General features: G+C 46.7%; 1 protein-coding gene across 2 annotated transcripts in view; it reads right to left on the reverse strand.

Annotated features, from left to right (window-relative positions):
- LOC119973690 (lectin-like) overlaps positions 1 to 17,359 on the reverse strand; it is a 42,358-nt gene extending 24,999 nt beyond the window's left edge. The window contains exons 1-2 of one of the 2 annotated variants that reach the window (XM_038812070.1): positions 17,219 to 17,359; positions 8,511 to 8,668 (exon numbers count right to left, since the gene is read on the reverse strand). In XM_038812070.1, coding sequence (XP_038667998.1) covers positions 8,511 to 8,645 — 135 coding nt within the window. In that variant the 5' untranslated portion in view covers positions 8,646 to 8,668; positions 17,219 to 17,359. Of the gene's footprint in view, positions 1 to 8,510; positions 8,669 to 9,046; positions 9,257 to 17,218 lie in introns of those variants that run through there. The other variant, XM_038812069.1, reaches the window with a different exon arrangement.
- Between the last annotated feature and the right edge of the window lie 6,488 nt (positions 17,360 to 23,847).

Here is a 23,847-nt window from a genome sequence, read left to right on the forward strand (position 1 = left end):
GCAACTCAACCAATCTTAGTATCATCTGCAAACTTGCTCATCAGATTACTTATACCTTCGTCCAGATCATTTATGTATATCACAAACAACAGTGGTCCGAGCACGGATCCCTGTGGAACACCACTAGTCATCTTTCTCCATTTTGAGACACTCCCTTCCACCACTACTCTCTGTCTCCTGCTGCCCAGGCAGTTCTTTATCCATCTAGCTAGTGCATCCTGAAACCTATACAACTTCACTTTTTCCATCAACCTGCCATGGGAAACTTTATCAAATGCCTTACTGAAGTCCATGTATATGACATCTACAGCCCTTCCCTCATCAATTAACTTTGTCACTTCCTCAAAGAATTCTATTAGGTTTGTAAGACATGACCTTCCCTGCACAAAACCATGCTGCCTATCACTGATAAGTCTATTTTCTTCCAAATGTGAATAGATCCTATCCCTCAGTATCTTCTCCAACAGTACATAAATGTAACAGGGAGGTCACGGATGCCACCCTTCCTGAGGGAGCATTATTACACAAACCTTGGCTTGACAATGCTAGCCAGGACAGCAGAATCATGGTACAGCAGACTCACTTGATGGGGGGGTTGAACGGAGATCTGAGAGGGAATGTCGATCCTGGAAATTTGCTGGAATAGGGATACAGATTATGTTCCTAGGTGGGGATAGGTGTGGAAGGCAGTTTTTTTGGGGGGGGGGGGAGGGGCAACAATTGCTTGACTCTGAGAATGGGCTATCGTATGGCCCCATAAGGGGGAGAGACATTTTCAATGAGAGATCAACGAGACTCCTAACCAATCCTACTGAGGGTGGAATCCACAGCTGAAGGGTCTGTGCAATCTCGAGGCACCCTAACCCTGGACCGGGAAACCTCGGGAGCTGGGCTGGGTGGGTATCCACAATACAAGGCTTGTGGAAGTGCAACATTGGCCGGCAGTCTGCCATTGGTGTTACCTGATCCGTTAATTTTAATATGGAAGCATGACAGCAATGAACCCATCATTTCTTTTTTTTTTATAAATTTAGAGTACCCAATTATTTTTTCCAATTAAGGGGCAATTTAACGTGGCCAATCCACCTAACCTGCACATCTTTGGGTTGTGGGGGCGAAACCCACGCAGACACGGGGAGAATGTGCAAACTCCTCACAGACAGTGACCCAGGGCCGGGATTCGAACCCAGGTCCTCAGCGCCGTAGGCAGCAATGCTAACCACTGTGCCACCGTGCTGCCCTTGCCACCGTGCTGCCCTTGAACCCATCATTTCTTGAGGTTTATTTTAGAATTCAAATGTGAACATTGCCCATAATGGGATTTGAACCTGGAATCCCAGGTCATTGCCCTCGGTTTGTGATTTGCCAGTTCAATAACCTATACCACGAGGCCAAAGGAGGACCTCAACATTTGTTCGGCTACTGGATGAAAACCCACATTTTTTTATTGTAAAACTGTGAGGAAAGGAAACTTCACCCTGGGAGTGGTGACTTTGACCAATGGGTTTCTTTCATGATAAAACAAATTTTAATTTAAAGACAAAATTAGGTAAAGTCGCCATTGTTCCAGTTGAGCATTGGCTGCTTTCCCCTTTGAGGGGGAGAACTGATTGGTGATGATATAGCCTGAGGATCACTACAGCTCAGGTCAGGGGCAAGGTTGAGAAGGGGGGATCTTCATGAATTACCTCATTAACCACATTAATATCAATGAAAATAGCTTGATGATTACCAGTTAACCAGTTCTTAAACACAAGAAAAAAACTCAATATCCTTGTTACAAACTCCAATTAAGCAAGCAAATGCCACGTATAAATAAAGTTAACAAACTGATTACTTGCTCAGCTGTGTAGAGACAGCCGGCATCATTTCTCATTCAAATCGATTGTGTTCCAAGTTGTGTGTTGCTGCTGCGGAGTGCTTACAGGCCACTCCCGGGCTCCCTCAGAGGGTCTACACAGGGACTTTCAAATAACCCGTCGGCATCATGTTTTCGCCCTCCAGGAGACCTGAGGGCTGAAGGGGGTCTCGAAAGTAGACGCCCATCTGTCACACTGAGTAGGGAGAGGCTTGTGTGGGGCCTTGGCCAGTGGGAGAGATTGTGAGGGAGTAGAGCTCAATGAGAAGGCAATCAGAGCAGTCACTAACCATTGGTAGGATGCTCCTGGCGTTGGATGGGAAATGGGTCAGGGAATGGACCGGACTCCTCAATGGTCACTCAATCTCTTTCTTTCCTTTCACTTATTGTACAGTGACAATTATGGAGCCTGTGGAGTTCTATGTTCCTAGTTGGCGGTTATCCTACCAGCTGTAATGTAGGAGAGCCAATGCCAGTGTCAATGTATGGTTTCATGGACGCAGATCCCGGAGAAGGAAGGGGTGACCGGGCCTGCTCAACGTCTGGAGGCTGGGCACAGAGAGTGGTCGCTCGGAGGTGACGTCATCAGGCCAGAGTTTACAGACCAGCTGATATTCTTGGAGATGAGCGAGAACCAGTGAAGGAGGAGACTCCGAATGTTCAGGTACATGGTCATTCAACTTTGCCAAGTTCCCTAGTAGTTGGTGCCACATGGACCCAGAGCCCACCTACTGCATGTTGTCCTGAAGGTCTCAACAGCCCTAAACCTCTACGCCAGTGGCTCCTTTCAGAGTTCCATAGGTGCCTTTGAAAAATCTCCCAGGCCTCTGCGCATAAATGTAACAGGGAGGTCACGGATACCACCCTTCCTGAGGGAGCATCGTTACACAGACCTTGACTTGACTATGCTAGCCAGGACACCAGAGTCATGGGGTTTGCCCTGGTGATTGCCTTCCCATAAGTACAGTGAGCCATAGACTGAACGCGCATGGCTTTCCGTTTCCCATGGTGCCAAGATGTCCCCTTCATAAACCACAAGGGTCTCCTCTCCCTGAATGTCCAGATTGTCTGTGACCATGTCAAACTCATCCTGCAGGTGTGTGTCAGGTTCCTGGCGAGTGTCCACGCCAGCTATACCCTTGGCCGTTCTCAGATCCCGGAGATTTAAGGGAGATTATTGGCTACAGGGTTGGCTCTTCGGAAACAAGGGGTATCCCGTCAGGAAATGGCTGATAATGCCTGTGTGGAGGCCAAATGGGCAGCAGAACCACCTTGCAAAGAAGCCCATGATGCTCCTTATGCTTTGGGAGAGCAGATGATCAGCACCCTGAAGAAGAGGTTCCAGTGCCTGAACCGGTCAGGTGGATCCCAGCAGTATAGACCCAGAGGGTTTTGCACATTGTTATTTACTGTGCTCTCCACAACCTGGTGCTGCAGAGAGGCTAGGAGCTGACAAAGGAGGTGGACAAGCAGCATATCTACTCTGATGATGAGGAAGTCAAGGAGGGGCTGAGGCAATCCTTTATTCAGGCAGAGGAAGACAGTTAGACGATGACGAGGGCCTGAATGGGGAGAAGAGTTTGAGACGCACTGATAGCCTCCCGCTTCATGAATGACCAGAACAAGAGTGGGCACTGAAGTCCCATCATGGGAGATGGCCCATCCTGGTTGAGTGGTGGCAGCGTGACCCCCAACTCTGATATTGCTCCTGTCATGGGAAGGGTGCTGTTACCCATGGTCCATACGATGAAGGCGGATGATGATGACTTGCGGTGAGGACAAAGTATTGGTCCTCAAAGGGCGACTGTGAATTTCTCCTGTCTGGCTGAAGGCAGCTCGTGAACTCCCAGCGAGCTGGGGAATATCAGGGTGATGATGCGCGGATGGAGTAATTTCTCCTGGTGCAGGCTCCTCATTGGTTGGGGAAGTTCCTGAGAATCTGTGTCACTGGTGCCAGAGGAACGGCTGTCAAGGGTGTGGCCACTGGATCACATGTGGTGATATTAGACGTTCCCAAATGAATAGGCTGTCTGGTGGCCTTGGTCCTTGGAGGCGGGTGGGTGGGGTTGGGGGCTGAGGGGGGGGGTGGAGGGGTGAGGGGGGTGAGGGAGTATGGTGGTGCCAATGCTCCATGTTAACAGGGTCACTCATAACTCACTGCATCCTGTTAGTGTGAGGAGCGGCCAATCAATCAGCTCACATCCTCGCAGACAGGAGATGGAGGCGACTCCATTACGCCATTAGTGACCATCCACCCATTACATGGCCGATGGCAGATCATGCAGCAATCAAATAAGAGCAGGGAGGCACAAAAGGGTTGCAACAAGTGGTATTTAATACAAAACATAGGTGCTCAAAAACTAACCCCTCCCTTCCTGTAACCCCTTAACCACAGCCCCCACGCACCCCCCCAACCACAGCCCCACTCACCCCCCGACCACAGCCCCCACTCACCTGCCAACCACAGTCCCACTCACCCCCTTACCAGCCCAGTACCCACCTCCCTTTTTTAACCAACCTCTCTCAAACAGAAAGTAAACTCCCCCACCCCCCGCTGATGACTCAATGCTCCTTAAAGAAGTTGATAAATACCTTCCACCTCAAGGTGAAACCCTCCTCCACCCCTCGAATGGCGAAATTCACTTTTTCCAACTGCAAAACCTCTGGCAAATCACTCACCCATACCCCTTCCTTTGGCAGCTCCGAGTCCCAGCAGCACAGCAAAATCTGTCTCTGGGCTGTCAGGGAGGCAAGACGTCAGCCTCTCTCACCACCTGAGCCCCCACGTCCTCCGACACTCCAAATATCGGCACCTCCGCACTCAGAGCTACCTTTACCCCCAAAACCTTTGACATAAAGTCTGAAATACACACCCAAAACCCACTCAACCTCAGACACGCCCACAACATATGTATATGGTATGCCACACCGCCTCCCCCCCCCCCCCCCCCCCCCCGCCCCAGTCACACACACTGCGCAAATACCAATCCTCCACCCCCCAAAAAGAACCGGTTCATCCTGGACACCGCCATGTGGGGCTCTATGCACCATCTTAAATTGGGTAAGACTTAGTCTCGCACAAGAGGAGAATGTATTCCCCTCTGCAGACGTTCCCTCCATGCTCCGGCCCCACTGCCTCCTTGTTCCAGACCCACATTCTCCACATTCATTTTATGGGCGGCACGGTGGCACAGTGGGTTGTACTGGTGCTTCACAGCTCCAGGGTCCCAGATTCCATTCCTGCGTGGGTCGCTGTCTGTGCAGAGTCTGCACATTCTCTCGTTATCTCAGCAATCAACGATTACGCATGAGGTCACGAGCGTCATGACGTCAGAACATTTAGAATACATCCACTTAAAGGGAAACTGCCCGAAAATTCAAAATAACTTTTAAAGCCACAAAACCCAAAATATTTACCTTGCAAGGCAGAACAAAGCCTGAATTTCAACAAATAGTTGAAGATAACCTTCGCAGCAACATGGAACAAGACGTTTGCAGCATTCAAAATGAAGAGCATAATAACAAATCCAAAACTAAAGAAGATGATTTGTTTATTGAAGAATACTACTCAGACATGGCTCGGATATTTGGATATGATAATCATAGCATTAACAACATGGTTGAAAAGGTAAATACCACTCAACACAAATCGATGAATCCAATACCATGATGGAATGGTTGATCGTTGATATATTGGATGACAGAAAGTGGTCAAATAACCACGAAGAAAATGACACCACACGCAGTGTACTGAACAACTCTGTAGAGAGAGCACTGATCTACTCCACAGCAACACTGCACGACTCAACAGAGAGATCGATGACAGACTCCACAGAGAGAGCGATGAAAGCCTCCACAGAGAGCGCGATGAAAGCCTCCACAGAGAGCTTGTTGACAGATTCCAGAATGGAAGCAATTAAAGACTCCAGAGTGACAACCATGCATGAAGAAGACTATGATTGTCTACCCACTGTATGTCAGAATAGTGACAAAGGGATCACAATTCGCATACAAGATGCGCAAGACCACAGCGAGACTGACAGATCTCAGCTCGACTGTACAAAAGAACATAACAATCAAAGTAAGACTACAAATTAATCCATTGAGACCACATCAATTGAAACCACATCTATTACAACCAACTCCAGGAAATTGAAATCTTGAAGACGTTGACTCAAGCAGAGAAGCACCAAGGAATCAATGAGGAATCAAATCAACCAGAAATGACTGATGCCACCAAGATCAATGCAACATCAGATCATTCACACAAACCTCAAATCATAAAGCTCAATGGAACATCAGATACCACAAAGGACACTGATACCGCCGACTTTGAGAATGACTCAAATTATCCACAAGGAACAGTTATTGAGCACAATAACAACAACCACAGTGACAACGAAACAACAACCTGTACACAATGGTATAACTTTGCAACTGAAGGACAATGTAACAGCACAATCCAAAACAACGCCAAGAGTAGAAACATCACATGGACATTGTTCAGACAACACAAATGTCTTGCCAATGAATTTCATGCATTCGCATTTGCTCCAAGACCAACAAGCAAACCAGTTTCTAAGGCAGATGACATACAGAATTGATACCACAAGCACAAAAAAAAGACCAGTCAGGCAACATAAGTGATTCAACCATTTGCACGATGACTTGTTGGTTCTTAAACACCAGATAACTTCAGATGACATACACAAAGACATAAAGATTTTAAACTCACTACTTCAATAGTTGAGAAAATATAACAGAAAAAGAAAGAAACCTAACCAACTCAATTTTTAAAGATTGGATTCATAAATGATACTTAACTATGTATAGTTATCACTATTGCCATGTTTGTACAGATATACATGTCATTATTTATCTTAATGTGTTGTACAATTTTCTTTACAACTCTAGAAAATGTATTAAAAAGGGGGGGATGTAGTGATCTGCATATCTGTATGTTGATAAAGGGTTAATGTACAGACGTTGCAGCTAGGTAACCACTAGACTCCGCGAGAAACACAATGTCCTCCTTCAAACCTCTTAAATGTGTAAAAATGTGTGCCTTGCACCTTGGATCTGAAGATCAGGATCCCAATCCTATTCCCACTAAACGTCCGCTCCATGTACTTTGCTGGAAGTTGCACTAGATGGTGACCAGGATCAGGGATGGTGCTGATCTGATTTTCTTCAAAAGCAGAGGCACTCAGACCAGTTCTAACGCTCTCACCGCTGTCCATGGATGAACCAGTGAGCTTCATCGTCTGTGGGGTCCAATGCCACAGCTCATTACCCTCAGTGTTTCATGGAGAATACTGTGTCAGATTCCAGGTAGATATTTGGTACAATTCACATATAACTAGGACGTTAGACTATAGAATTTAGGAAAAGGTCACAGGCAAACAGATAGCCATTTAATCCAAATGTTTTTTCAAAGATATACATTAATACAAATTAATTAAAAACAGCTCATAATTGAATTAAATTCTGACAACATTACCTCATGTTGGTAGTATCTATGGATCTTCTAGTGCTTCAAGTAACGTTCATGCACATAAGTACCCGGCAATAACCATCTCTAAGAGGTGAGAATCTAACCCTATTTCCTTGACCATCACAAATTGGCCAATAACAAGAGTCATGATGGGAAATGTAGCCAACCTTACAAATATCTGAAATTGCATATTCAGTAAGGCTTACAAAACAGATTGCAAATAGTCTAGCCCGGCAGTTACAATGGCAGTTACAACACACATGCAGTAAAACCCATAATTAACAGGAAGTTAAAACCACAAAAGTTCAATTGTATACCTAAGGTAAGGACAGAGGGGTCAGTTGACCTGTTGGGGTCTCAGAGCGAAACTATCGATGGGGAACAAGGACGCAGATGTGCCCAGTGTTTTGCGTCCCGTGGACGGATGACGTCAACATCAGGAGGGTCTACGGCCAGACAAGCACCATCAGCAGTTTGAAGCACAAACCGAGCACATGTGTCCAGTTGACATGACCCTTGCAGTCACCACAGGTCACGACCACTTACTGGAGAGTAAGTGTTTCACTTGCTCAGGCACAAACAACAAATGTCTGCGCGATGTGGTTATTTTGAACACAAGTGTGGGTGATTATTGAAGGAGGGCTCCTGATCCAGAGTAACCTCAAAAGGGTTTTAATTCACTTCAGTTGTTAACGCTGCTGCCTCACAGCGCCAGGGACCCGGGTTTGATTCCGGCTCGGGTACTTGCGTGTATGGAGTGTGCACCTTCTCCCCGTGTCTGCGTGGGTTTCCTCCGGGTGCTCCAGTTTCCTCCTGCACGCCAAAGATATGCAGTTAGGTGGATTGGCCATGCTAAATTGTTCCTTAGTGTTCAGACATTTGCAGGGGGGGTTACAGGGATAAGGCAGTGTGGACGGGGGACTGGACCCAGTTCAAGTGGTCTTTTGGAGGGTCGGTGTAGACTCGATAGGCCGAATGGACTCCTTTTCACTGTAGGGAATCTATGAATAAGATAGCGTGGATCATATTACCCGGGTGATGGAGCACACTGAGTGAATCAAAACTGTTCAAGTACAAACAAGAAGATTCTTTCATTCTGCGTTTGGTCAAGTTTAGAAACATTGAGGAACAGGTACTTGAATAAATTATGAAGATTACCTCAGCTTTCAGCCAATCCTTTTCCTCAGAGACAAACGTGAAGCAACGCCCAAAATAAACCACACCATCAGGACACAATCGTATGTCGATCAGATTACATCGTCCATCATTATAATCGTATGGCTCTTCCTGCATGCCACTTTTTGGAAGCAGATCAGCTGTAGAATATAACAAGCTGTAATAAGCACAACATTCTCAGTTCCTTTCTCATTCATGGAGCTAGAAATTCGCCAGTACATGGCAAATGAGACCCGCCCAGGGAGTGGGACAGGCACAAAGTTTCACGAAAGTCGTGTCACGTCACCCTGGCTTAGTGTGCGGTCAATTCCAGCCCCATTTGATCCAGAGTCACACACAGCTCAGACTGGATTTCACTTAAAACATCCGACCTCTTTGGTTGAGCCAATTAACAGTCACAGGTTTGTAACTTTAAATCACAAGTAACCTTTTATTGTGCGCAGTATTATAATTAATGGACAGAAAATGCAACTGGCTATCTGCTACCCCTTTCCCAACACCCGAAAGCCCCAACTCACCCCACACACGGCACCCCTGAGCCTGTCCCCGTCGCAGGAAAGATGCCAGCTTGGCACCTTTGCACTGCCAGCCCGGCACCCAGCTGACAGGGCCCTTCCGGCTGCTTCTTTAACTTCCAAAACTTTTGCCTATGTGCCACTGGAACTAATTCATACACACTCAGAATAATTGTTTCTCTTTGTGATGCTGAGAGATCCCATCTGACAGGAAGGTATAAACCTCCTGCATCCGCCCCGTCAGTTTATTTTACATGGATAATGTCCACTTTTCCGTCGCCCACTCCATTGGATTTGCTATTTTTCCAAATGCGGTGACGAATGCCTCCACTTCTTTTTCCTAAAGTTCTGGTCATGCCTGAACATATTTAAACATATTCCCACTAAGATTTGGACTGGGAAGGGTTACTCCCCACTCTTGACTTTCCTCAACATCTGCCTTTGCTCTCAAACCTTTTAAGCTGTTATTCTCTTGCTAATCTTTCCATTTCCACATCAAGTTTCCTCATTTCAATTTCCTTTTTGAAAAGTTATTTCTTTATCTTTTTTCCACATCTCCTATTCTCTTTCTAGCATCTCCATTTTAAAAATGTCTTTTATGCTCAAACTGTAACCTAATTCTCTCCCGAATGGTCATAGAATCATAGAATCCCTGTGGTGTTACCTGCGCGGTCGATAACACGTGTTACTCAATCCTTGGTTGATGGTGAGGTCCTCTGAATCTTGTTTTTTTGAACAAACAATTTTATTGAGGTATTTTAGGCATATAGAAAAAGTGACATTGTACAGTACAAAAAAAAGTCAAGACACAAATTAAACATAGTGCAAACCACGTCTCTGTTCACGCTGTTCAGGGCACTCTACTCTACCCTAGCCACACCCCCACCCCCCCCCCCCCCCCCCCCCCCCCCACCCCCCCGGCTAACGCTTACTCCTCTGCGAAGAAGTCAATAAATGGCTGCCACCTTCGGGCGAACCCTAATAGCGAACCTCTCAAGGCAAACTTGACTTTCTCCAGGCCAAGAAAGCTCGCCATGTCCAATAGCCATACCTCAGCCCTCAGGGGCTTTAAGTCCCTCTATGCTAACAGTATTCCTCGCCGGGCTACCAGGGAAGTAAAGGCCAGAACGCGGCCTCTCTCTCTTCCTGGACTCCCAGGTCCTCCGAAACCCCAAAGATTGCCACCTCCGGGCTCATTACCTCCCCAGTTTTCAATACCCGGGACATGACATCTGCGAATCCCTGCCAATACCCCCTGAGTTTAGGGCACGACCAGAACATGTGTACATGGTTGGCCGGCCCTCTGGCGCATCTAGCACACTCCTCAGCTCCCTTTAGTTCTTTGTGGACGTCTGAGACTCTACCCTCTCCCACCTCTCTCCTAGAAACTACCCTGTCCTGTCTCCCCTTTGGCGGGAGACGTGGGAAGGACGGCACCAGTCGGTGTACAAAATCCCTCACCTGCACGTATCTAAAGTCGTTCCCTCTCGCCAGCACAAACTTCTCCTCATGCTCGGAAAGCTCCCTTCCAGGAACAGATCCCCCATCCTCACAATCCCCGCTGTCGAAACCCCCCTTCCATGTTCCCTGGGGCAAATTGGTGGTTGCCGCAGATTGGGGTCCACACCGATGCTCTTACCTCCCCTACATGCCTTCTCCACTGGCCCCAGATCCGAAGAGCCGCCACCACTATCGGGCTGGTGGAGTACCGTGCCGGCGAAAGCGGCAGAGGCGCCGTGACCAGGGCTGCTAAGCTAGTGCCCCTGCATGAAGCAGCCTCCATCCGCTCCCAAACTGACCCCGCACCCACCATCCATTTCCTTATCATCACTATCTTGGCCGCCCAGTAATAGTTGCTGAGGTTTGGCAATGCCAGCCCCCCTTCTCCTCTGCTCCTTTCAAGCATCACCCTCTTCACCCGCGGGGACTTCCCTGCCCATACAAATCCCAGAATAATTTTATTCAGCCTCTTAAAGAAGGACCACGGGATAAAGATGGGGAGACACTGAAAAACGAACAAGAACCGTGGGAGAATCGTCATCTTAACAGTCTGCACCCTCCCCGCCAGTCACAGCGGGAGCGCATCCCACCTCCGGACCTCCTCCCTCTCTCGTTCCACCAGTCGGGACAGGTTGAGCTTATGCAACCTGCCCCAGTCCCGTGCCACCTGAATCCCCAAATATCGGAAATTCTCCCCCACTAGCCTGAACGGCAATCCCTTCACCTCGCCTGAATTACAAACAACTCGCTCTTAGCCATGTTCAATTCATATCCTGAGAACTGGCCAAATTCCCTCAGGATTTCCATAATACAGTCCATCCACACAATTGGGTCCGATATATATAACAGCAGATCGTCTGCGTATAACGAGACTTTATGGTCAATTCCCCCCTATACCAGCCCTTTGCAGCCCCTAGAAGCTCTCAGTGCAATTGCCAGAGGCTCTATGACAAGCGCAAACAGCAATGGGGAGAGAGGGCAGCCCTGTCTTGTCCCACGGTGCAGTCTAAAGTAGTCCGATGTCGTCCTGTTCATCTTTACACTCGCCTCCGGGGCCTGATACAATAGCCTAACCCAGTCGATGAACCCCGCCCCGAACCCAAACCGTCCTAGTACCTCCCACAGATAATCCCACTCGATGCGGTCAAAAGCCTTTTCAGTATCCATGGCTACCATTATCTCTACCTCCCTATTCTCCGGGGGCATCTTAATCACGTTGAGCAGCCTTCTTAGGTTGGCCACGAGCTGCCTCCCCTTTACAAACCTGATTTAGTCCTCCACAATTACATCCGGTACACAGTCCTCAATTCTGGTCGCCAAGATCTTGGCCAGTAACTTGGCGTCTATGTTGATCAGAGATCGCCCTGTATGACCCACAAGCCTCCGGGTCCTTATCCCGTTTCAGAATGAGCAAGATGGTAGCCTGTGACATCATCGGGGGTAAACCCGCTCTGTCTCTTGCCTCATTAAAGACCCTGACCAGTACCGGCCCCACTATCCCAGCAAAGTTTTTATAAAACTGCGCCGGATACCCGTCCGGCCCCGGGGTTTTACCCGACTGCATGACCTTCAGGCCCCCTGATGGAACCATCAATTCACGAGACATGTGCTTTCAGATATGAACAGTGGTTTTAATCTACTTACTTCAGAGCCAGCCTGTTACCCGTTGAACTCTCGATGAACTCAGGCTGGCTCTGGACACGGTTATTTATACAGCAGTCTAGGGGGAGGAGTCATGGGCGGAGCCAAGGGTGGAGCCCTGTACAAACTCCTGAGCATTCCCAGAGCTACTCCCCCTAGTGGTCGGATAATGCTACTGCGCTTACAATAGTATTGGTAAATACAGTGTGAATTACTAAGTGACATTCACCACACCCCCAAATACCTCTTTGATCCTGACCAGGGCCCCCAGTCCATCCATCAACCCCCTCCCCACTCTTGGGAAGGTCAGTCCGTCCAGGAATCGCCTCATCCCCCCCAGTCCCCCGGGGGGTTCCGAAGTGTACAGCTTACCATAAAAGTCCCGAAAGACCTTGTTCAGCCCTGTCGGGTCACCCACTAGATTACCCTCCCCATCCATTACCCGCCCTATTTCCCTGGCCACTTCCCTCTTCCTTAGTTGTTGCGCAAGCATTCTACTGGCCTTCTCCCCATGCTCATAAATCGCGCCTTTTACCTTTCTAAGCTGCTCTACAGCCTTGCCTGTAGTCAGCACCCTAAATTCGGCCTGCAGCCTCTGTCGTTTCCTGAGTAACTCTGGCCTCGGGAATTCCGCGTAACTCCTGTCCGTCCGTAGAATTTCCTTAATCAGTCGGTCCATCTCTGCCCTGTCTGTCCTGTCCCTGTACGCCCGGATTGAAATCAGCTCCCCTCTCACCACTGCCTTCAGTGTCTCCCAGAGCACCGCTTCTGAGACTTCTCCGGTATCGTTCACCTGCAGATAATTCTGCATGCATTTCCTCGGCCTCTCACACACCGCCTCGTCCACGAGTCATCCAACTTCCAGCCTCCAGGGTGGGTGCTGAAAGCTGTCCTTACAAAATTGCAGGTCTACCCAGTGCAGAGCATGGTCCGATATGGCAATTGCCGAATATTCTGCCCCCGCCATTCCGGCCAGCAGGTCCCTACTCGCAACAAAGGAGTCAATTCGGGAATACACCTTGTGGACGTGGGAGTAGTGTGAGAGCTCGATCGCCGCCGGCCGACTAAATCTCCACGGATCTGCTCCCCCCCGTTTGCTCCAAGAACCCTCTCAGTTCCTTTGCCATCACTGGCAACCTGCCCGTTCTTGAACATGACCGGTGCAGGGTCGGGTTCAGGACTGTATTAAAGTCCCCGCCCATGATCAGCTTACGTGAGTCCAAGTCGGGGATCTTCCCTAGCATCCTCCTAATAAAATCCACATTGTCCCAATTAGGGGCATACACACTGACCAGGACTACTCTCACCCCTTCGAGCTTACCCCTCACCATAACAAACCTGCCACCCCCATCCACGACTGTGCCCTCCGCCTCAAATTGTACCCTTTTATTAATCAGGATTACAACCCCCCTCGTCTTAGAATCAAGCCCCGAATGAAAGATCCTACTGACCCAGCCCTTCTTTAACCTAACCTGATCTGCCACTTTCAGGTGCGTCTCCTGCAGCATGACTATGTCCACCTTCAGAACCCACAGATGCACAAACACAGGCGCCCTCTTCACTGGCCCCTTTAACCCTCTAACATTCCAGGTGATCAGCCTGGTTGGGGGGCACTTCGCCGATCCCCCACCTATGCCGATCGGCCATCCCCTTTCCTTGGCCAGCCCCCCAGCCATATGTCGTGCTTCCTCTGGCCCACCTCCTGACCGGCTCCACCCATGACCTCCCCACTGTTGTCATGCCCAGTTTTCATCCCCATCAGCAGAACAACTCCCCCCCCCCTCCCCCCCAGCAACACCATCCTATCACCTAACCCCTGCTCTAATCTAACTATATGTACACCCCCCCCCCCCCACCCCCTCCCCCCCCCCCCCACCTCAGCTTCCGTTGACTAGCTGCACTCAGCTAGCCAGGGGCTTTCAGCCTCGGCGCCAGCACATTTCCCACCCATTGTTCCCAGTCACCCCTCCCCCGGCCCATCCATACCACTTCCCCAGGTCAGCCCTACTTAAGCAAACACTCTATGCAAGTCATAAACAACCCCCAGAAGAGCACAATTCAAGTTAAAGACAAAAAAAAGAGATAAGAAATAACAGGCACTCTCAGTCCTTCCCGTACAGACACAGAAAAAATTGCACAAAGTTTCCCTGAAACAACCATCTTAACCCAGCCCTTTTATCTGTTTACTTTATTATTTTCCCCCAGCCAACCTCCAACTAATCAATGAGCCCAAAAAGGAAACATTCAGATAAACCACGCAAAAAGCACGGAAACAAAACACATCCCTACCAACTTCCAACCCCCTAAAAAGGTTGAAAAAAAGAAACGACAAAAACGGACCCAAATATACAGGCAATTTTCCAAATGGGAGAGACACCATATATACTTAAAAGTTCTAACATGAGTCCAAATGTCCTCAGCTCAGGGCCAGCCCTTGCTTCTTAACAAAGTCCATCGCTTCTTCGGGTTCCTCGAAATAGTGGTACTGACCCTCATACGTAATCCACAGTCTCACCAGAAAAAACAGCCTGAATTTCAGCTTGTTTTTATACAGTATCTCCTTCACCTGCCTGTAGCCTCCCCTCCTCCTGGCCACCTCAGTGCTCAAATCTTGGGAAACACACAGGGTGGTATTGTCCCAAGTACAGCTTTGTGTGCTCTTTGCCCATTGCCTCACCTGTTCCTTGTCCAGGTACCTGTGAAAGCGTACCACCATCGCTCGTGGTGGACCCCTTTATCGCGGCTGCCTCACGTGCACTCTGTGTGCCCTGTCCACCACCGGCAGGCGAGGGAACACCTCGTTCCCCAGCAACTTCTGAAACATACCCTCCACATACGCGGCAGCGTCTAGCCCCTCTGCTCCCTCCGGGAGGCCCACGATTCTCACGTTCTGCCGGAGAGATCTGTTGCCCAGGTCCTCCAGCCATTCCAGAAGCACTTTTTGCTGGTCCCTCAACCTCCAAATCTCCACATCCGCCACCGTTTGAAAGTCAGCCTGCTCCTCCACTGACTTCTCCAGCTGCTGGAGCTTCTCAGCCTGATCATCCAGCCTTTTTTAGATCCAGTCAATCGACTTCTGTAGCGGCTCCAAGTTGTCACGCTTCAAAGCCAAAAAGCCCTCCTGCATCGTCTGCAGCAGCTGCTCCACTGTGGGCTGGGCTGTCGGCTCCTTGCTCTGAACACCAGCCATGTTGGTCCCTCTCACAGCCTCCACTGTGCCCTTACTCGACCACTTCTTCTGCTGTTTACGGTCCCTCCGGCTTCTTAGGTCCATACAATTCTGTATGGGTCCTGTGCCTGAATATTATTGCTTTCCAGTTCCACATTCAAAAGCGCAAAAAAGTTGGGGGAAAAGGTCCAAAAGTCCGACCGAGACGGGAGCCACCAAATGTGCGACCTATTCCCTCATAGCCGCCACCAGAAGTCCCCCTCTGAATCTTGTTGAAGAAGATTCAAACTCGTCCAGTAATAACAAAGATTTATTGAGTAACTATAACTATAAGTGCATGAGTTCTTTACCTTAACATTGAAACTAGGGATAAGGTTAACAAGATTTAACAATAAAAACTAAACCTAACTCCACTAACTATTAATGTTATTCTGATGTTACCCTGTTCACAGTACACCCACGAGAGAGAGAGACCCCGTGTGGCTGCTTTTTATACCGCTGTTGGTCCAGCCCTCTACTGATCATGTGGTGCTGCTATTTACCCGTTAACGCCTTGTGTACATGCACCTACAGAGATCCCTACAGCGCAGAAGATGGTCATTCGGCCCTTAGAGTCTGCACTGACCCGACACTACCCAGGCCCAATCCCCTGCCCTATTCCTACAACCCCACCCTAAAGGGCAAATTAGCATGGCCAATCCACCTAACCGGCACATCTTTAGACTGTGGGAGGTACCGGAGAACCCAGAAGAAACCCAGCGTGCGTGGCTGACAAAGGTGCAGTGAGGCAGGGCCGGTAATGGGCTGTCAGCCTCCAGGATCATGAGGAGAAGGGGTGCTGGGGGGTGAGGGCTGGGGTTGATGGTCCTAGGATGGAAAACCATACTGTCTTTCTCTCTCCTTCTCTACATCCTCCAGGATTTACTCTGAATTTTGGGATAGAGCCCGCTGAGATGGATATCGCCCTGATCGTCGGCGACTGTGTCAGGTCCAACGCAGGCTGGAACCTGCACCACAGCAACAGGGGCCTCATGGACAGGCCACCCATCAGGCTGAGGCAGGGCCAGAAGAGCACAACCTCCTCCCAACTCCCAGCCAGGGTCATGGGTTTACAATGCCACTTAGTGGTCGGAAGTCGTGCATAACATTATGTACAAACTTGCCCTATGCACACTGCTGATCTAGCGTTAACAGGACAAGATGATCCTTCAACAGGCCGGCAGACACCATGTGTCGCAGAAGACTGCATCTCACCAGGGGGACAGTGCGGCATCTATAACACATCCAGGAAGGAGGCTGCCATCCGCCACCGATGGCTGCGCCTGGGCCAACCCCAGGAACTAGCTGCCGCCCAGATGGGTTTTGGGCTTCTGGAACGGACAGTCCCATCGATTGTGGAGATGCAGTCACAGAGCCAGATGCTTCATGAGGAGTTGTCTGTGAGCATCCAACACCTGCAGGCGCAGCTGGAGGAGACCAACCGCGTGTAGGAGCAGAAGGTGGTGCCGACCATGCGTGCTACCCAGCATACATCGCACAGGCGACATCCACGGCTGAGGCATTGGGACAAGGGCTTTGCCTCTGGGTCAGCATGTCCAAGGCCCGGAGCATCCTGTGCAGCCGCTGGCCGAGGCCCAGGACAGGGTTGCCGCGTCACAGGCAACCAAGTGCCAAAGCCAATTTGAAGCGGCGCTCCTGAGCATGGCCCAGTAAAAGCAAGATATGGCTGGGAACGTCAGAGGCATTGCCCAAGCGCTGGCCAACATGGCACAGACACAGAGGGAGGTGGCCTAGTCCCAGAGGGAGATGGCACAGTCACTGGATGATGTGATACAAACCCAGAGTTATAAATATAATATCGTTACCAGTAAACCCAAAGAGGAATTCATGAGAAACATTCCTTTTGTTTCTTCTTCTTCTGAGATTCCATTTGATCTCTTATCTTCTCATTCATTCTTTGCTTGATTTGGCAAAGTTGAGTTGTTCGTAGTTTCCGATTCATCAACATTTCTGCTGGCAACAAACCACAACATAATGGAGATGTTCGATAACTTAGCAGTGCTAAATATGGATCATCTTTACTGTCCATAGCCTTCTTCAGTAACTGCTTAACTATCCAAACCCCTTTTTCTGCTTTGCCATGTGATTGCGGGTATAATGGATTTGACGTTACATGCTTAAAATCACATTGCCGTGCAAATTCTTGCTATTCTTTACTGTTAAAACATGGCCCATTATTACTCATTACTGACTCAGGTTTTCCACATTGTGCAAACATTGCTTTTGTGTGCATGATTACACAATTTGCTGATGAGCCTGATGATTGTGCAATCTCTGGATAATTAGAATAATAGTCTACCACTGCCAAATATTCTTTACCATCAAGATAGAATATGTCTATCCCAACCTTTTGCCAAGGAACTGACACAATTTCACCTATTTTCATCGGTTCCTTTGCTTGTCATATTGATATTGTTGACAAGTGCTACACTTTTCCACAATTTTCTGTATGTCTTTGTTTATTCCTGGCCAATATACAGTATCTCACGTTCTTTGCTTGCATTTCTCGATTCCAAGGTGACCCTGATGAATCTTTTGTAGCAATTCCTTGCGCAGTGACTGTGGAATTCCAATTCTCTCTTGCCTCAGTAACAAACCATTTGCTACACTTAGCTCCGATCGTATACGATGATATTTGGAACATGAACCTTTCAGCCATCCATTGTTGAGATTGTGTATCACCATTTGTAATAATTCACCCTTCTCTGTTTCTTCAACAATCAGCTTTGACTTTGCATCCAACACTGGTCGTCTTTCCGTAATCATATCTACATGAACCTGCACATGATCTCCAGTGGAGCTGTCAACTTGTGCTGTTGAGGCTCTAGACAACACATCCACTGCCACAATATGCTTGCCAGGTGTATAGATTAACTCAAAGTCATATCTCTGAAGTGTCATCGTCAGACGTTGAACACGAGGAGACATCTCATTGAAATTCTTCTTGATTATTGCAACCAGCGGTCGCTGACCTGTCTCGACAATGAACGCAGGTAGACCATATATGTAGCTATGAAATTTCTCCAACCCATTCACTAGCCCTAAACACTCCTTTTCTATTTGTGCATAACAACATTCAGGTTCTGTCAGAGATCTTGAGCATATGCGACTGGTTTCCAATCATTACCATTTTCCTGCTGCAGCAACAGACCAACTTTCGATGCATCTGTTGAAATCTTGGTATTCTTTGTTGGATCGAAAAATGTTAATACTGGTGTGGTCGTTAGAGCTTTCTTTAGTCTTGTCCATTCTTGTTCATGCTGTTCAGTCCAAGCAAAGTTGTTCACTTTCTTCAGGATATCTCTAAGCCACGCTGCCTTTGCTGAGAGATTTGGTCTGAACTTTCCAATGATGTTGATCATGCCCAGTACTCTTAGTATTCCCTTTTTATCTATAGGTCCAGGCATATTTGTGATGGCTTGTATATTCAGGTCATCAGGCTCTATTCCTTGAACAGATAATCTGTCTCCTATGAACGTTATTGCCTTTATGCCAAACTGACATTTGGCCGAATTGAGTCGTAGCCCATTTCTTCTGATATTTTGTAATACCCAAATTAGCCTGTCATTGTGTTCCTCTTGGGTGGAACCCCAAATGATGATGTCATCGAAAGTATACTCAAAAACCCTGAATGCCTTCAGCAATATGTTCCATCGTTCTGTAGAATATTTCTGACGCTGAAATTATGCCAAAGGGCATATGAAGAAAACAATATCTGCCAAACAGAGTATTGATTGTACAGTGCTTGGCACTTTCTTCATCTACCTTGAGCTGCCAGAATCCTTGTGAAGCATCAAGTTTGCTGAAATATTTTGCACCAGATCTCACTTGTGATCTCCTCTCTTTTCGGTATCGGATAGTGTTCCCTTTTTATATTCGCATTCAAATCTTTGGGATCCATACACATTCGAAGGTCATTGTTTCTTTTTTTTACACATACCATCAAATTGACCCACTCTGTCAGCTCTTCAATCTTTTTTATAACGCCAAGATGTGTCATCCTGTCTAATTCTGCCTTGAGACGGTTATGTAATTGTGCTGGAACCCTTTTCGGGGAATGTATTACCAGTTGAGTATCTTTTTTTAATTGAATCTTGTAAGTGAAAAGTAAAACACCAAAACCCTGGAATATTTCAGGAACAGCCTGCACAATGGCTCCACTGATCCACTGTATGGGCTCAGTGCACATTCAGTGCTATACACTCTTCTCACCAGCTCCAGTGCTTCACATGCTTCATTGTGTAATAGCGATTCATGACCTTCAGCAACTATCGAGAATTTTAATTTGTGCACTTTATTTTTTACTTGCACGTCCAATTGACAAATTCCCAATGGGTCAAATTTCTGAGCATTATAGTCCTTCAACAAGTTTGGCTTATTCAATATTCTTGGTTTTAATTGTATAGTCATGATATCACTGATTGCTCTTGTTCCTGTATCTAACATAGAGTGTCAAGCGATCAATTTATCAACAAAGAAACTCCATTTGTCCTGTGTCACTATTCCAGTATCACTTTTATCACTTTTTGTTCTTTTCTGCAACATTTTATTCTTTTTAGCTGAATTTGCACTGTCTTCATCCGAGACTACATCAACAAAAAATGTGCCTTCCAAATGAATGTTATCAGTTGTATTAATTGACTTCCTTGCGTTAACTTTTTTGCTTGTGAAACATTGTTTTGCAAAATGATTTTTTCCCTCACACTTTGTGCGTGTTTTGTCATAAGGTGGCCGGCCATTGCCTCGGTAGGTGCCTGTTTGCATGTAATGGCTGTTTCTGCCAAGCGTTTAAAATGGCTGCCACTGCAGAGACCTTGTATTATTTTTGAGTGCATCTCAACGTGTTTAGCGTCAGCATCGCTACCAATTTTTGCACCAAAACTTTGTGCATTGAATGTGCTGATATGTTGCGCAGCTAGTTGCCACGAGAATGACAAATCCTAATCGCGTCTTCTAATAACCTTATTGTTATTTACTCCAAAGATAATTTGATCCCGAATCATTGAGGATTATAAAGTCGCGAAGGTTCACATTTGTGCTTTTAACTGGAGGTCGGTAAGAAAGCTATCAAAGGACTGGCCCGTCTTCTGTGTGCGCATTCTAAATATACATCGCTCAAACGTTCCCGTGTGCAATGCTCATCGATTCTTTTTTACGACGGCATCAATGCTTTTTTTCTCCCACAATTCCCGAAAGACTTGCTTGTTAGGTGGATTGGACATTCTGAATTCTCCATCAGTTATGTAGCGCCTGATCGGGTACACTGAGGGAGCTGTGAGACAGCAATGCTAACCACTGTGCCAGTGGAATCAATCTGGTGAACCTCCTCTGAACTGCCTCCAATGCTACCAAATCCTTCTTCAAATAAGGCGACCAGAACTGGACACAATACTCCAGATGTGGTCTCACCAACACCATATACAAGTGCAGCATCGCTTCTCTACTTTTATACTCCAGTCCTTTTTGCAATAAACGCTAAAATTCAATTTGTCTTTTTAATTACATGCTGTACCTGCATACAGACTTTCTGTGATTCATGAACAAAGACACCCAGATCCGTCTGCCTAGACGCATCTTGAATCTGCTTTCCGTTTGGATAATAATGGGCCTTTCCATTTTTTCAGCCAAAAGGGATAACCTCACACTGATCTACATTAAACTGCATCTGCCAAATGTTGGGCTAATCTCCTAGCCTATCTATATCTGTCTGTAAAATCTTTATCTCCTCTTCACTGCCTGCTTTCCACCTATTTTAGTCTCATCCGCAAAGTTTGCTATTCTGTACCTGTTGGCACATTATTAAGATAAATTGTAAACAGTTCAGATCCGAGGACTGACCCCTGTAGCAACCCACTACGCAGAGTTTGCCAGCCAGAGAAGGACCCATTTATCCTGAACCTCTTCTTTCTGTCAGTCAGCTGACAGAATCCAATCTCATACTCAGTCATGTTCTGTAGAGTTGCCGAATGGAATGATCAAGTACAAAATATTTAGTTTAAATAATGAATAATGGAACAACTGTGTGATAAGATGGCTAGGACAAATAAAATAGTAAACTACTAACACTAATTAACTAATAATAATAATCACTTATTGTCAGAAGTAGGCTTCAATGAAGTTACTGCAAAAAGCCCCGAGTCGCCACATTCCACCGCCTGTTCGGGGAAACCGGCATGGGAATTGAAGTCGCACTGCTGGCCTTGTTCATGCATTACAAGCCAGCTATTTAGCCCACTGTGCTAAACCAGCCCCTTGCAGAACTACTGCAAACTATGTCTGTCCTCCAGAATGACCTACTCCCAACTCCCCAGCCACAGGGTCACATGGTGGGTTTACACCTAGTTTTCGGAGGTCGTGGATAATATAATGTGGACTGGAAGTAACATGTTGGAAATCATACTGCCATGCAAATTCTGTCCAGTCATAGCAGTCAAAACTGTATTGTGCTCTGCTTTGCTTTACCTGGATGGCTTGGGTGCGTAGTGTTGAATAAAGAGCAACAAGCTTTATTAACGCACAAAACTAATTTATTAACACTATAAAATAAGTTTCATACCTATTCCTAAAGAATAAGGTTACTATATTAAACTATGCTATTTCTAACTACAGAACTCTCAAGTACACAACTGATGTCTCCTTTGCCTCTTCTTCTACCTTTTCTATTCTATTCTCCTGGACTCTCTCCAATTCAATCTCTGAGCTCCCCCAGAAATCGAAGAGTCATTGCAATTAATAGTACCCCTTAGCTCCCCCTAGTGGCTAGTTTTAACATAACATTAACTCTTCACATGCTGAACATTTCTATAATGTCACATCCCCGTGTATTTGAAACAAAAATGTTAAAAATTTTTACAAACAAGGTTGAATATGTACACATTTTCTTATGCAAATTACCACACAGCATGGCAACAATGACAAAGGTTGGTTAACAATGCAGTCATTAGTTTTTTACAGTTCATGAATTGTGTCTGTACTCAATATTCACTGTGGTAGTGTGGTACATCACCAACAAGTCATCAGTTCAATCAATCATGTTTTTGACCGGTTGAACCACCATTGTTCACTGACGTGGTCTTTTTTCTGTGCTTGTGGTGTTGATTTCTTGTCTTCTTTGCCCGAAAAACCGGTTTGCTTTCTGTTTTTTTTAGCAAGGACCAACTCTTTCAGACTGTTGGAATTATGTTTTTCTTTCTCCATTTCTTCCTGGCATTTGTGCCATCACACTTGAACTTGGTATGATCGACACACACGTCCGTCTGTGTTATCACAAATGGTAGATATTTTCCACACACTGTCCTGCAGTCCCTTGTTCAGTTGCCAACTGGATTGCTTTTCCTACTGTATGGTTAGTCATCTGTGACTGCAAGTCCTAACAGATTGTTTCCATTGAATTGCAATGCATTAGTTAGTTGTCCTTTGGTTTCCAAGCAGTACCTTTGTGTAAATTCTGTTGTTCTGTAATTATTCTTTGTGTTCTCAAGATCAGTTCCACTGGCTTATCTGATTCATCTTTGAACCTTTTAATATCAATTCCCTTTGGATGATCTGGCGTAACTTTGAGCTCTTTGTGTGGAGTCAACTTTTCCAAGATGTCTTCATTTTCTTGTTGGCTGTTCACAACTGATGTGTTCTCAATTTATTTGTTCACTGTTGCAGTTTCATTGTCAGCCTCTGTACAGTCCAGCTGAAATGGTTTCACCATTGTCCTATACAGCTTGTATGCTACTTGTGATCATTTTGTCGCTAGTTGCAAATAAAGTAGATAGACATTCATAGTCTTCCTCTTCTTCTGGCTCATCATCTGTTTCACCACTGTCCTCTTCGGATGATTGTGGTTATCATCTCTTGTGGCCAGTTACAATGTTCCTCTGTCATCACGTTGTCTAGCACATACAGTCGCTTAACAAGGTTCAGGGCTTTGCAAGCTTTTGCTCCCAATGTGGACTCTCGCTCTGTGTCCACAACAGCAAATTGCACGATGTGACTTTGATTGCGCACCCATGCTTCTAGGGGCTTGTCACAGAAACTTAATTCAAGCCTACATGTGACAATAAGTGATTATTATTGTTCAAATCGGAGAGGCTGAGGAGATTGGCACTCATTCCCGTGACGAGCTTGCAGTTGATTAATGTGGCATTCAGTATCACTGGAATTGTCTATTCATCTTCAATGGTATCAGCATCACCATCTGTCAGATTACTACAGTCCGATGTCGCAACGGTGAGCAATTCCATCAATCTATTGGTTCCATCTGTTTTAGTGGAGTACTATTTATTTTTTCAATTGTGTAACCAACACAATAATCATCGAACCCGAATATATCTTCCATATGTAAGTAATATTCTTCAATGACAGGGTTGTCTACAGTATTCTTATATTTGTTTAAATTGCCTTCTTGTTTAACAGCTGAAAATTGCTTGTTCAGTTGTTCGTT

This window comes from Scyliorhinus canicula, chromosome 11 (assembly GCF_902713615.1).
Source record: "Scyliorhinus canicula chromosome 11, sScyCan1.1, whole genome shotgun sequence".
NCBI lineage: Eukaryota > Metazoa > Chordata > Chondrichthyes > Carcharhiniformes > Scyliorhinidae > Scyliorhinus > Scyliorhinus canicula.